The sequence below is a fragment of the Cyphomyrmex costatus genome, unplaced genomic scaffold (assembly GCF_001594065.2).
Source record: "Cyphomyrmex costatus isolate MS0001 unplaced genomic scaffold, Ccosl1.0 scaffold8, whole genome shotgun sequence".
Taxonomy (NCBI): Eukaryota; Metazoa; Arthropoda; class Insecta; order Hymenoptera; family Formicidae; genus Cyphomyrmex; species Cyphomyrmex costatus.
In genome coordinates, this window is record NW_017280375.1 from 1,390,185 (window position 1) to 1,404,028 (window position 13,844).

Consider the following 13,844-nt stretch of genomic DNA (forward strand, 5'->3'; position numbering starts at 1 on the left):
CATATGAATACATCAGTACATCAGTAACCTAACGGATGCTTATGCTTTGTACTTGTAAGTATTATCATATCATTGTACGTATTATGTATCATTATTTTATTTAAAACACTTTAATAAATTAAGTAACAGATTTCACCATCTTGGATCTGCGAAATTGGTTCTATGGAATATAAATTATTTTTATATTTTGATATTTTTTAAAATGTAAAAATTCTAATTATATAAGTTTATTTTACAATAATTTTATGTACATATATTTTACTTCGGAATATCTGTGATTTTTGCGTATATAATAGCGTTTCACAAATATTTCTACATATTCCTCAGAACCTAAAACCCGCAAAACTAAAAACAAACCCGACATGTTAAAGTTTCAAAGATTTAAGAATCTGTGAATCTTAGATAATTATTTTTTTGTGCAACAATTGAAAGCGTTCTCTATAAAATAGAATTTATATTGTCTATTCTCTATTAGATAAAAGCACAATAGATAAAAGTAAAATTTCACGATTAAATATTTTATTGCGTACTTTATATTTTATCGCGCATGTTTATATTTTAAGTAACAAATTTAATACGTATAATTTATTTAATACCAAAATAGAGTTATATCTATTTGTCATAATAATATTAATTCAAAACATTTAAATGTGTAAAAAAATTATTACTATTAAATTATTATGCTTCTTTATGTATGTAAATTCGTATTTTTTATTAATTTAAATATGAAATATGAAATATAATAAAAAAGAAAGGAAAATAAAATATTCAAATAGCTAAAAATTTAATTAGATTTAATATTCAATAAAATAAAATAAAATTAAATATAATTAAGGGAGTTTTCGCTTGAATTGGATGAAAAAAATCGATTTTTTAATATTTTCTTAAAGTTTTATAATTCGAGAATATTTAAATTACTTCAAATTTTATAGCAATATTCCTAAAACTGACACAGTTACAAGTCTTAATAAATAGTTGCTGCGCAAACAAGTAGAAAATACGTTTCTAAGTCGATAGAGAGTATATCTCGAAAACTAATTATCCAATCGAGTTCAAATTTGGAAACGTTTTGTAAAACAAATTTCTACTAAGGATGAACCTATAAACCTGCTAACTTTTAAAAGTAAACATTTTTTAGACGCTTCCAAAGTTAAAAATAAGTTAAAAAAGTACTTCGTATTTGCTAAGTCATAATTTTTAGAATATTTTGTATTCAGATCATCGCGTAGAAGGTATCCTTTACATGCTTTTTCGTATTAAAATGGAACCAAGACTTCGTGCCCAATTTGAAGAAATTTTCCGGCGCCGGAACATATTTCATATTAACACAATGTAATAAATAATTAATTTCTTAAAAAAAAAACTACCATAAATATATACACATTATATAATAAGTGTATATTAAATGTTAGAAGTATATGATAAATAAGCTTTGCAAATTTAAATAATCGACCAAGGACTTTCGTAGAAAAAAATTATGTCATCCAATTTTTTATTCAATTCAGGCGAAAACTCCCTTAGGCCTATTTTTACAATATGCGGTCACTTAAAGATTAAAGATTACTAAAAAATTTCCGAATGAATTTCATTAATGAATTTCTTGGTATCCTTTAATCTTTAGATAACCGCAGATTGTGAAAAGAGTCTTAAAGATAGCGGAGATCGTGCAAAATTTTGGAGTTAAAATTTTATATTAAGAATGTATGTGTTAGACTAAAGAATTTCGAGATATAGAGATTCAAGAATTTACAAATTAAAATAAATTAAATGGATTAAAAAGTAGATAATTTAAAACTAAATATATAATTTAAAAATCTATCAACATAAAGAATTATGAATTTAAGCTATTGAGAAAAATTTGAAAGTGTAAAAATTCAAGAATGAAAGTTTAAGAAATCTACAAAACATTTTACAAAATTCAATGTTTTATTTTATAAAAAAGAGTCTAAAAATAGCCAATTTTGGCCGTAAACGGGCACTTTTAAAACAATTTATTTTGAAAACTTATTTCAGCATTGTTTGTCCCTTTTTAAGTTAAACAACTTTTATCTGAAACATTTTTGACGGGTTCAATTTTCGATAAATTTCGATGTTCTATTTTAAATAGAATATCTTATATATTTGTGGATCTTCCTGATAATGTACCATACTGTTATAGTATTTAATGGTTCCACTAAGTAAATTACCATTATTTTCGAAATCTATCATTTAGTAGGCACAAAATAAGATTTTTGCGAAGCGTTTTCAAACAATGTACTTTATTATTTTTGGAAAATTTTCGAAGTTTTTCTGGGTAAATAAACTTTCTTTTATGAATGTATAAACTTTCAAGATGATAATTACTTAGGTTTTAAAGGTTAATGATCAAAATTAGTTATTTTTAGACTTACTTCTTTCTAATTTTAATAGTTCTTAATATTACAAATTTAAATCCTGTATATCACATTTACGACTATACAAATTCAATACGTAGTAAGTAAATTCTTGGATCCCTAATTTTTTGCTTCAACATATCCTCAAATTTCAAGAAGTTTGATACAAATCATTCTATAGAGAATCTATAATATTATTCATTTTTACTATGTTTATGTAATATTACTTCAGTACTATGAAATCTTAAATACAGATATTGATTATTACTGATATGGATTCTTGCACTCAGTTATTGTTTTTTATAATTTCTTAAAATAAAAACTCATTCTTTCTATAAAATAGATTATAATATATGTATAATATTATATATCTAGATCGATGGATTCATTAGAAATGATTATAATCTCATAATCTTTAGCTAGTTTTGCAATTACTTACATTGCAAATAAATATTGCAGATTTACAGATAAAAACAAGATCGTGTTTTTATTCAGTATAATAAGGTATGCAAAACTGAATGAACAAAAATTAAAATATACAATATTGTTGGTCATCTTAGAGATAAAGGTAAAACCGAACAAAATTGAAGATTTATATAAAAAAAGATAATTAATACATCATGTGATCTATTGTTTCAGAATCTTTTTAAATAAAATATTACTGTGTTGATTTTTCACAAATAATAGCATGTTCAATTGTATTAAGAAGTTAACTGTATGCCTAAGAAATATACAAAGTGTTCTAAAAACATATATATACGAGGGTGGATCAAATATAAACGAGAATTTCGTTCTGGAGCCTAGAGAAGGTAAAAAAAGACGATGCTAAAGTTAAGGATGTTTTAATGGGGATGTTAAGAAGAGATTTCTGAGAGGATCGGTGCGGCAATCTGAAACAAGATGAGAAAGAGATTCATTTGTTGCGTGACGGATCATGATTAAATTTCTGACGAAGAAGAGAATTCGGACTGCTGAAATTCTCTATAGATTACGCCAATAATTCGGAGAATCAACCCTCTCACAGCCCTGTGTGTTCTTTTGGCACAAGATTTTTCTGGAGGACGAGAGAGTCGAAAATGAGAGTCACGATCGTCCCAGGACAAGTGTAACATAAGACAGTATTCGTGCGGTTCGTGACCTTCTGGAGACCAAAATTGCTGTTCATTTTGGAAACAGTTAGGACAGTATCCTAAAATCATCTCATATGAGCTGGGATACAACAAAGTGTCAGCTCGTTGGGTCCCGCGTCTTCTCACGGAGCAGCATAAAAATGTTCGTTTTGATATCTGCTGACAGCTTCGACTGGATTGAGACAGAAGGGGACTCTCCATGTGATTTTCATATGTTTGAACCCCTGAAAGAGACAGGAGGCGTTCGTGCACAATTGGCTCACAACACGTCCACCTTCCTTTTATAATGACGGTATAAAAAAGTTAGATTAGGAAAAATGCGTTTCCAGAACAGGAGATTACGTAGAAAAATAAAGAAATTTGTATTTTTATTTCATATAAAAAAATTTTAAAAAGAAGCTCTTTATATTTGATCCACCTTCGTATCACAATAGTTTCATTTTTAAGAAAAAATATAGAGAAAGATTTTAAGAGATATATAAATTGATATTATTTTTAATTAATATCACACAAAACTTATTTAAAATCTGTTTAAATATTCCTTTTATATTTTCTTTTAAATATGATAATACTTTTATAATGTTAAATGATATTTGTAACATATATTATTTATATTAAGTAAACCTCTGATTCATAATCGATTTAATATCAAATGCGACATTAATTGGAATGTTTTTCAATTAATAAAAAAAATGAAGAAATTTTACATTTTTTAGAATAACTCGCATATAACAAATAATTACAAATTATTCACATCCTGAGAGAATAAAGACAAATATTGCAGAAAAAGAGCAGATGCGAAAATTATTAATGTGTTTTATTTTAGCGATATCTTCATGTCAGTTAATAATTAAATAAATTTAATAGTAGTTTTAAACAGAGGAAAAAGGTAAATGTATAAAATTGAGTATGTGTCTCAATGAGGGTCTAAGAAACATTAATTGATTATACCTGATGTGTGTTATTATCAAATATTTAATAGAATTGAGATTACTGATTGAATATTTATAATTATATTTATTATATAAAATGAATTACGATTATAAGACAAAGTTGTAAAATAAATTAATTTATTGCGTTACTATGCAAACACATACAAATATTTAGGAATATGTATGATAATTGTTATACAATATAAAATTATATATGTTGATTGTATATATCGTAAATAAGTCTTTTTTGTTAAAAAATACGTCTTACAACGACATTATTTATAACATTTTAAATTTCTTTAAATGTAAACAAAAACTGACAGTAGTGACTATATTAGTAAATAAATGTATATAAGTGAACGAAAATCTGTGAGTGTGAAGATCTTGATCGTGATCATGCGGTTATGATCCCTCTATAACATAGTTCAAAGTACAAAAAAGTGAAGTAACGAATTATGAAATTTTGTTATTAATAATTTTGTTATTAATAATTCTAAAATGTTTTAATGTCAAAGCTGATACGTTTTGGAACAATGTTCGTGTGCAAATGTTAGAACTGACCTAATAATTGGAAAAATTTGCGAGGGGATCTGACTGACAAAAGAAAAGAATAAGAGAGAAAGAAAGAATACTCGTAAGATGACTAATTTTGCTTACAAAGTTCCAATATTTTAGAAAAGGAAATTTCGCTTGAATTGGATTGAAAAAAATCGTTTTTTGCATTTTCTTTAAGTTTTACATTTCAAGAATGTCCAGTTCATGTATTATAGCGATATTTGCGAAATTTACAAAGTTACATGACTTCTTAAAACGGTTATCGCATGAGCAAATAGAAAATAATTCCCTGCTGTTGCGACCTGCCTAATAAGCACAAATAAGTTTAGGAAATTTTCCCTTTTTAAGCAGGGGGGAGGGGACTTTCTACACGCGGATAAGTAAGTGAAGTAGGCGGATGCTCGATTTACTTCTGCTTTAACTGTACAGGGTGTATATATAACTAAAAAAATATATATGAATTTAATTTACATTTTACACATTTTTAAAAAACAAAACAATAAGTAACTTCAAATGAAGTTTTATCCATGTGTGTGTGTGTGTGTGTGTGTGTGTGTATTATACAATTTTAGTTTATAGATTAAATTAATTCCAAGTATTGATTGTATAATTCTTTAATTATTAATTTCAACTTTTTTGTGCTCGTGACTGTCGTTTACTTATTGTTTTGTTTTTTAAAATTGCTCGAGCGTTGATATTATTATTACACACTATTATTTATTTTATCCAATAAAGTTTAAATTTGGAAAGGTTCCGTTAAATAAATTTCTGTCGGGGGTGAATCTATAAAATTCCTGACTTTTTTTAAATTAAACATTTTTTAGGTGTCTTTAAATATAAAAAAAGTAAAAAAAACTCTTCGTGTTTGCTAAGGCGTACTATATTTGGCAATTTTTAGAATTTTCTTCATCAAAATTTATTCCGTAAAAGAAAGTGTTATTTATAACATGCTTTTTGGTTTTTCGTTTCAGATAAAATAAAATCACAAAATATCATGCCTACTAATTTAAACAAATTTTCCGGCGACGCGAATAGCATAATTTCATATTAACACTGAAGTGAATAATTAATCTTTTTAATAAATAGAAATTGTAATTAAATTCAAATATTGTATATAGTATAAATAAGCCTTGCAAATTTAAAGAAAATCGATGAAAAACATTCACCAACAAATAATTTTTTAGTATTACCCAATTTTCGACCCAATTCAGGCAAAACCCTCTTTAAAAGATTCAAAGATTTAAAAGAAATTGAAAACAAAAAAGAAGTCTAATATAATATAATGATGCGCGAATGCAAAAATGAAATTTGTTAGATATCTGAATTTGCAAGAATATAAAAATCAATATAATTTCTAAAAAATTTTTAAAGTTTTCGAAAATACAATTTATACATAGAAGACATTCTTATAACTATATGTAGACGTATTAGTTTTTAAATATTTCTCTTCCTTTATTTACATTTAATATTATAGTAGCATCAGTTAAAGAAATATTAAAATAATTGAGCTTAAATGTTAAAAAAGTTAAATTTATATATAGTTAAAATTACATATAATGCCGAAGTGTATTAATTTCATATTTTTTTTTTATTACTTTTCTTGTGAAAAATATTTTACTTTACCTTTTGAACTCTTTTTTTCTTTTCTATTTATAGAATTAAGAATCCCTTCTTCTGAATTGCATTTTCAGTGTATTTTTGAAACGTTTTTAAATAGTCTTTAGAAATTTTGTTGATTTTTCTATTCTTAAAAATCTAAATACTGAAAAATTTTTATTTTCTACAAAAATTAAGTAAATCTTTAGGTCTTTAAATGTATAATTACTTTATGAAAAAAAGAAAAATTTATAAAAAATTTTAATATTTTAGAAATGTACGTAAATTATGATACTCTGCATAAAATATAAAAGAATTTTTTTAACAACATAATTCGTTACAAGCTACAGTGTTTCCATTTATGCATTTAAATAAGCAAATTACTATCTGTCTTATTAGATAAAATATATTCTGCTTCATTTTGTTGTTATCTACAGAAGTTTAAACAAATTTGCGATTTTAATCGACTATAGTAATGTAAGTAGTTATATGATACATAAAATCGAACAAAAAGTTAGAAAATAAGAAATAAATATATATTCAAAATGTTAATTACGTTGTATTTTTATTATTAATACCTATTTTTTCTGATGTCATTTAGTATTACTTCGAAATCTATAACAAAACAATTTTTTTTTAATAGTATTTTATACTAGCTAAATAGTATTTATTTATTTTTAATTTCATGCTACACAACACACACACACACACACAACACACACACAAGAGGTAAATTTAATATTTTATACAATATCTTATCTCATACAACACAGGAGCGTTCATTCGAAGAATGAATACCGATTTGGTGTTCACTTCATGTCCTGATTACGTTCTCGAAGAGATATCCAAAGAACGATCTTTAGGCATTTATTTTATAGGTCCCAATTATTCCGATCTGAAACGGGCATATAAGTGTCCTTTAGATAGACGAACTGTTACTTCGATCGAACTTTGCTCCTCAGTTACTCTTTATTTTTTCCGATATTCTCGTTTGTATATTCTTTCGCAAGATGATGCAGGAAAATAATGCAATGATTACACAGGAACAAATACACAGGAACACCATTTTTATTTCGCTGTGGCTATACAATTACAAAATATGAACGCTCCTCTCACTTTGAGCGACTTATAACGACACTGAAAATCCTATAATAAGAGTCATGTCATACGGTAGCTAGGTTTGATTGGTTCGTTAGGTTTTGTCAATTTTCGCGTATATATATTTAAATCACTATATTTTAGGTGTCATAAATGCATACATACATACATACATACATACATACATACATACATACATACATACATACATACATACATATACATATTGTACTTATATCCAAATTTACACGCGCCGCTCTCTTATAGTTATTCAAATTTACAATATTTTATCGCGAAATAATAACGTATAAACGTATAAAAATTTACATTAAATTATATTACATTTGTACAGAGTGGTTAAATAAACTTCTCAATAGTATTTATGAACTTAATGTAAATATAATTATATCCTCTTTTAGATACTCTATTGAATGGGGGAGAAAGCCTCCAAGACCTAACTAACGACTCTTTCTAAATCATACAATTTTTGTTTAAAAAATTTCTTTCTAAAACTAACGGGTTTTGACTTATTTGAGTGGATAAATTAATATGAACTATATCCTATACGTGCGTTGGATGCATGCATGCATGTGTATTAAAAAGCAAAGGGTATGCTATATATATTCTGTACATCATAATAACATATAACTTGAATTTTTTTAATTTTTTCATTAAAAAGAATTAAATATCTAATATTTACAGAATAAAGAAAAAATAAAGCTAATAAAAATACAGAATGATTAAAGTGTGTCAATTGTATTATCTCATTGGGTCGTTCATATAAATACACAATAAAAAAAAATAGGAAATAGGGCGCGTAGTTTATCAGAATTTAATACATAGATAAATTCACATCAAACTATTTAAGCACAAAAATTTTTATTATTGTACGTTTCGACTCTCCTTGGAGTCATTCTTAGCGGTCAAATTATAAAACTCTGAAAATTTATTCTCATTCAAAATCGAATCACTCACAGGTTGTTGTATCTAAAAAAAAATGTTTAAATATTTATTTGTTATTTCTAGCTCGCGGAAACAATTTCATCGCGAAAAGCAAGTGCTGTGACAGCTTTCTGATGTCCTTGATATTCTCGTTCTACTGTTCCTGTAGATGCATTCCACAATCTTGCAACTCCATCTGAAGAAGCTACAATTATAATATATTAAAAATAAATTATATAAATATATTAATAATTATATAAATATATTAAAATATTTTACATATATATATATATACACACACACATATACATATAAGTTTACTAGATACTTAAAAATATGATTACAAATTTTTTAACAATTTATAAGATGAAATATTTATTACAAATTACGTAAGTATACAAACATTTGCGTGCAAATTCTTCTTATTAAGAAAAGGGAATGTTTGAAAAAGAAGAGATACTCACCGGTAAATACATATTGAGAATCTGCACTAAATGCCGCATCCCAAACCCAACGTTTTGCCTCATGTTGAAGTACTTGTACTTCGGAAAAATCTGTTGTTCTCCATACTCGCGCAGTCTGATCAGCCGATGTTGTTACCAATGATCTTAATAAATTAATTCGGATATAAGCTATTATATATTTAGTAAAGGGAATAAAAAATTGTTGAAGATAACATGCTATTATTTCTTTGTTAACATTTTATAACAAACATTTTAAGATAGAATATACAGAATATCGTTTGTATCTTCAATTAATTTTTTACTTGGATCTAACAAAATCTAAATTAATTAGTCCAATAAAAGTGAAGAACGGCAGAAGTGTTGGTAAGAGAATAATTTCATCGTTCATCAGAAAAACCGGTCTTACTGTGTCTGATCGCGCTTGAAAATCATCGATTAATGCTGAGTGGTACACAACAATTTGCCTTTCGACTGTATTTAAAAATATTCGTCAAAATCGGCCAAAATCGCGCATCATCGTGCTCACGACTCTCGCGCCGTCAGTATATACTTATAGCGCTAATTCAAACTTAAACTAATTTTAATTCCTAATGAGACGTGTTTTAAACTTAATATAATAAATGTAATAAATGTATAATAGACTTAACACTGGTTAACTTGTGTGTTAACAGAGTTAATAACCTGATATTTCATCCAATAGGCTTCCTCTATGATATCGTAGATGAAGATCATTGGACAAAACATTAGGTTAAATCACAAGTTAGCCAGATAATAAAAAACTAGGCCTATGTAATATATACATAAATTCTTGAAAATAATAAAAAAATGTCTATCCTAAAAATAAAGAAATACTCACGTAGAATCAGGACTGAATTTGCAGCGGAGGGCATAACGTTTATGAGCTAGAAGCTTATGACGAGGATTAAGTTTGGTAGGTTCTTCTCCGATACCTCCTGAAAGCGTCCAAATGTAACAGTGTCCTTTATTGTTTACCGCAGCCATGTAAGTGCCATCTTGATCTATTGTAATATCTTGAATCGAAGATTCAGCTTCAGGAATCTATAATAAAAATATTAATATCATCTTAAGATTAATCTATTATGTCTACAATTTTCAAGCGTTAAATAACATTTGCTTCAACGTTTAATAACTTGGTGACAAAAAATCGTAGAACGTTAACTAAAAAGCAAACTGAAGGTAAAGACTTTTCTGATCCACACGCAGTCAGTTGAAATGAAATCTTCCCTTCGGGAGATTCAAGTTTAAATCCCGGCTGACATAATACTTTTCGTAATAAAATTTTTTTTTTGTTTTTATTAAATAAAAAAATCAAATTTAATTTAGGAGATTATTTCAATTTGACCATGTTGCAAATTCGAAAGTGATCGGCAAGCAGTTATGTAAAGTAAAATGTATTCAAAATAAATTTCATGTTAAATTATTACTATAATACATTTAACTTTGACCGTAGTAGTGCTTTTTCTTAGTTGATAATTAATGAAGGGATCTTTTCAACAAGCAACAAAAAAAAAATGTGTAACACAGTGATTTCATCTTTGTTTAACATCGGTGAACAGGGATGTAATGATCCATTGTGTTACACTGTATCATATGTCTTTTGTTGGAAAGCTACTATAATCTTGTTTCTTATTATAAAATTTTCAGATATAAAAAATAACATACTAATTGTTCATTATGATCGGAACGAAGATCCCATAAATGTATGACTCCACTTTGATCGCCAACAATTAGTTCTGCTTGATTGGGATGTAAACATACACAATTTACAGGTGCAGATACTTGAAATATTCTTTGGCATTGAAAGCTGCTGGATCTATCATTAAATTTATATTATTAAAAATAGAATTTAAAATATAAACTATTCTTTATAAGATTTCTGTATAAGATTTACCTCAAATCCCATACTCTTGCAGAACAATCTTCTCCTCCAGTATACATCCACTTTCCTTCTTCCTATTTATAAAAAATATTTCCTCTTTCACATAAGAACGAAAATAAGAAACAACCTTCTAAAAGAAGATATTTTATATATTTCATATCAAATGTATTTAAGAATAAAGTATAAAATATTTCATAAATTATTGATTTTTTATTGTATCATTTTATTTTAATACTTTTATATGCAATGTAATAAGAAAATTCATATTATGTAAAAAATCATAATTTTGTTTTCAAAAATGGCAATGACTTTCCTGTTTCTAAAAACTCAATTTCGTTTTAAATTGATTTTACTGTGACTTGTTGCTTTTAAAATAATATAATCATTGTGTTCACATCTTTTTTTAAACTTTTTTTTTTTCAAGGTATTCAAGTGTAATCAATGCATATTTTATGCTTTTAGAGTGTTTAAATGCCTTTAGACGTCTGTCTTGTTGCTGGCATGTTGCTCGTATGTGTTGCTATTAAAATTATAGCAACAGAATCCGCACTTGTTAGCGACTAACTTGTGAAAAGGCGAAATACAACAATAACCAGTTTGTAAAATATGTATAAAAAAATCATTCTATATATAAAAGTATGTAATATTGTCATAAAACCTGAAAACCTAAACTGGTAATATTTTTCGATACTCCTTCATAGTTAATAACTGGATTCGGATTATTTGAAGCTAGATCATACATTCGTATATGCTGATATCCAGCAGCAGCTACAACATATTTGTCTGGTGTGATATCCAATGCATTAACTTGCTGTAAATTTTGTTAAGAAATTTAAATACTCAAAAATTCAAAAAGGAAAAGTTTTTAAAATATTCTTATTAATAATTAAAATATATAAAATTTTTTAAAAATGTATTTCTCTATTAACCACAATAATATAAAACTATTACCATCTATTTTATCTACAATGTATATAAGGCTTGTTTTAATAGTACATTTATTTAATATAATTTAATAGAAAAAAAACTACACAATATATATGAAAGATATTATTTCACAGTAAAGGATACAGAATCTGTATGTTGACAAGTACGTTGACAGACACCCGTATGCGGTTGCCATATTTTGATAGTATGATCATAACCTCCCGTAACAAAAATCACTTGTTCATTGCTAATTGCGCAATCGGCAGTCATTTTCAATTTATTTATATCTCAGATTTACTAAATTAATTGAATAATTATTTAGTTTAGCTATACTAAATAAAGAATCACACAACAAGTCCCGGAAGAAAACAGTGTCGATCACGATGGGCAGTGTAGTGTTGTTGCCACCACCGCCACCACTAAAAACGATTTTGTATCAACTAAGGCGCGGAGTCACACATGTGGCTACGTTCATGGTATCTTTATACCATGGCTACGTTCAGAATCATTATCGAGTGTGTTGAGTGCACCCAGGTGTCATGTTATCCTTGTTTATCATTAGCGAACAACAAGGATAAAACATCTAAGTGCATCCAGACGATTCTGAACGCATCCCTGCGCAATGCGGAATGCGGAACGGCGGAATGTTGTCACGAATATTTGATTCAATCTCGGTCGTTTCACATATAGGAATTACATATTTTATTGACTCGCAACTTTATGATGAAGAATAATGGAAAAATAGATGTTTAATAGATTTTTAATAATTTTACAATTTACTGTAACACATTGGAAATGACCTAATCGGCGTCGAAACGTTTGTTTTTTGTAATTAATATTATTTATTTTTATGGTTGAAATTATAGAGTTCTTTGTTATACTACTGGCCCTTCTTTTGTCTATATTGTTTTATACTTGCAGAGCCTCTTATTATTATTTATTATTTTTACATATTTTAATTACATGAGAATGACACAGAGTATGTTTGAATATTTATTATCGAAAATAGGGCCTTTGATAGCAAAAAGTAGAAACAAATATGAGAAAACCATTCCAGCAGTTGCAAAACTATCGACGACTATACGATATATAAACTTATTTGCAAAAGAAACGAACAAATTAATTTTTATTTACATTTATTCGGCAACTGGAGCTGGATTACATAGTATCTCACTCAACTCGATTTAGGAGAAGTACTATGACATGATTATATAATAAAAGAATTGTTTACACCCCATCTGAGAATGAATGGCGAGAAATTGCCTACGAGTTTGAACAAAAATGAAACTTTCCGAATTTATTGGTGCCTTGGATGGGAAGCGTATTACTATAACTGTAATATTATATTGAAACATATACGAAATAATATTACAAAGTATATGAAATTTTAATGATAATATAAATTAATAATAAAATTATTTCCAGTATCTTAAAAAAGCAGGAAGCACATATAATAATTATAAACAATCCCACAATATAGTGATATTAATACTTGTAAGCGTCTTATACAAATTTTTGATCGCTGATAATGGTGCACAAGATAGATATAGCAATGGAGGAATTTTTAGAAATTCTATTATGGGATAACGGTTTTATAACAATATGCGTTTACCAAAGCCTCCTGTTATTAGTGCCAGACATCAAGTGCCGTATGTTAATGTGGTTGGAAGAAAAGATAGTTCCTCTAAAGCTCTGCTAAATGGATATTATGTCCTAGATTGATACAACAATGCTAAGCAACAACGACAAGAATAACGATAGGAATATAAAAATAAGCAATAATTTTGTCACTTCCTATTGCACAATGCTGTGAAAAAAATATAAGGACTAACCAAGCAGACGCGTATATAATACACACTCCTATACTATTTCAAGATTACAGTGTATATAAATAGAATGAAAAATTCAATAAGAAATAGAAAATTTCA

General features: G+C 27.0%; 1 protein-coding gene across 1 annotated transcript; it reads right to left on the bottom strand.

Moving 5' to 3' along the window:
• Positions 1-8,435: 8,435 nt before the first annotated feature.
• On the bottom strand, positions 8,436-12,379 carry Lst8 (MTOR associated protein, LST8). The gene is made up of 7 exons (XM_018549240.1): positions 12,061-12,379; positions 11,648-11,800; positions 11,002-11,063; positions 10,773-10,923; positions 9,946-10,148; positions 9,090-9,232; positions 8,436-8,830 (listed from the first exon to the last, which is right to left on the bottom strand). Exons 1-7 carry the CDS (start codon positions 12,184-12,186, stop codon positions 8,706-8,708), a joined length of 963 nt encoding a protein of 320 aa, XP_018404742.1. The 5' UTR covers positions 12,187-12,379; the 3' UTR covers positions 8,436-8,705.
• Between the last annotated feature and the right edge of the window lie 1,465 nt (positions 12,380-13,844).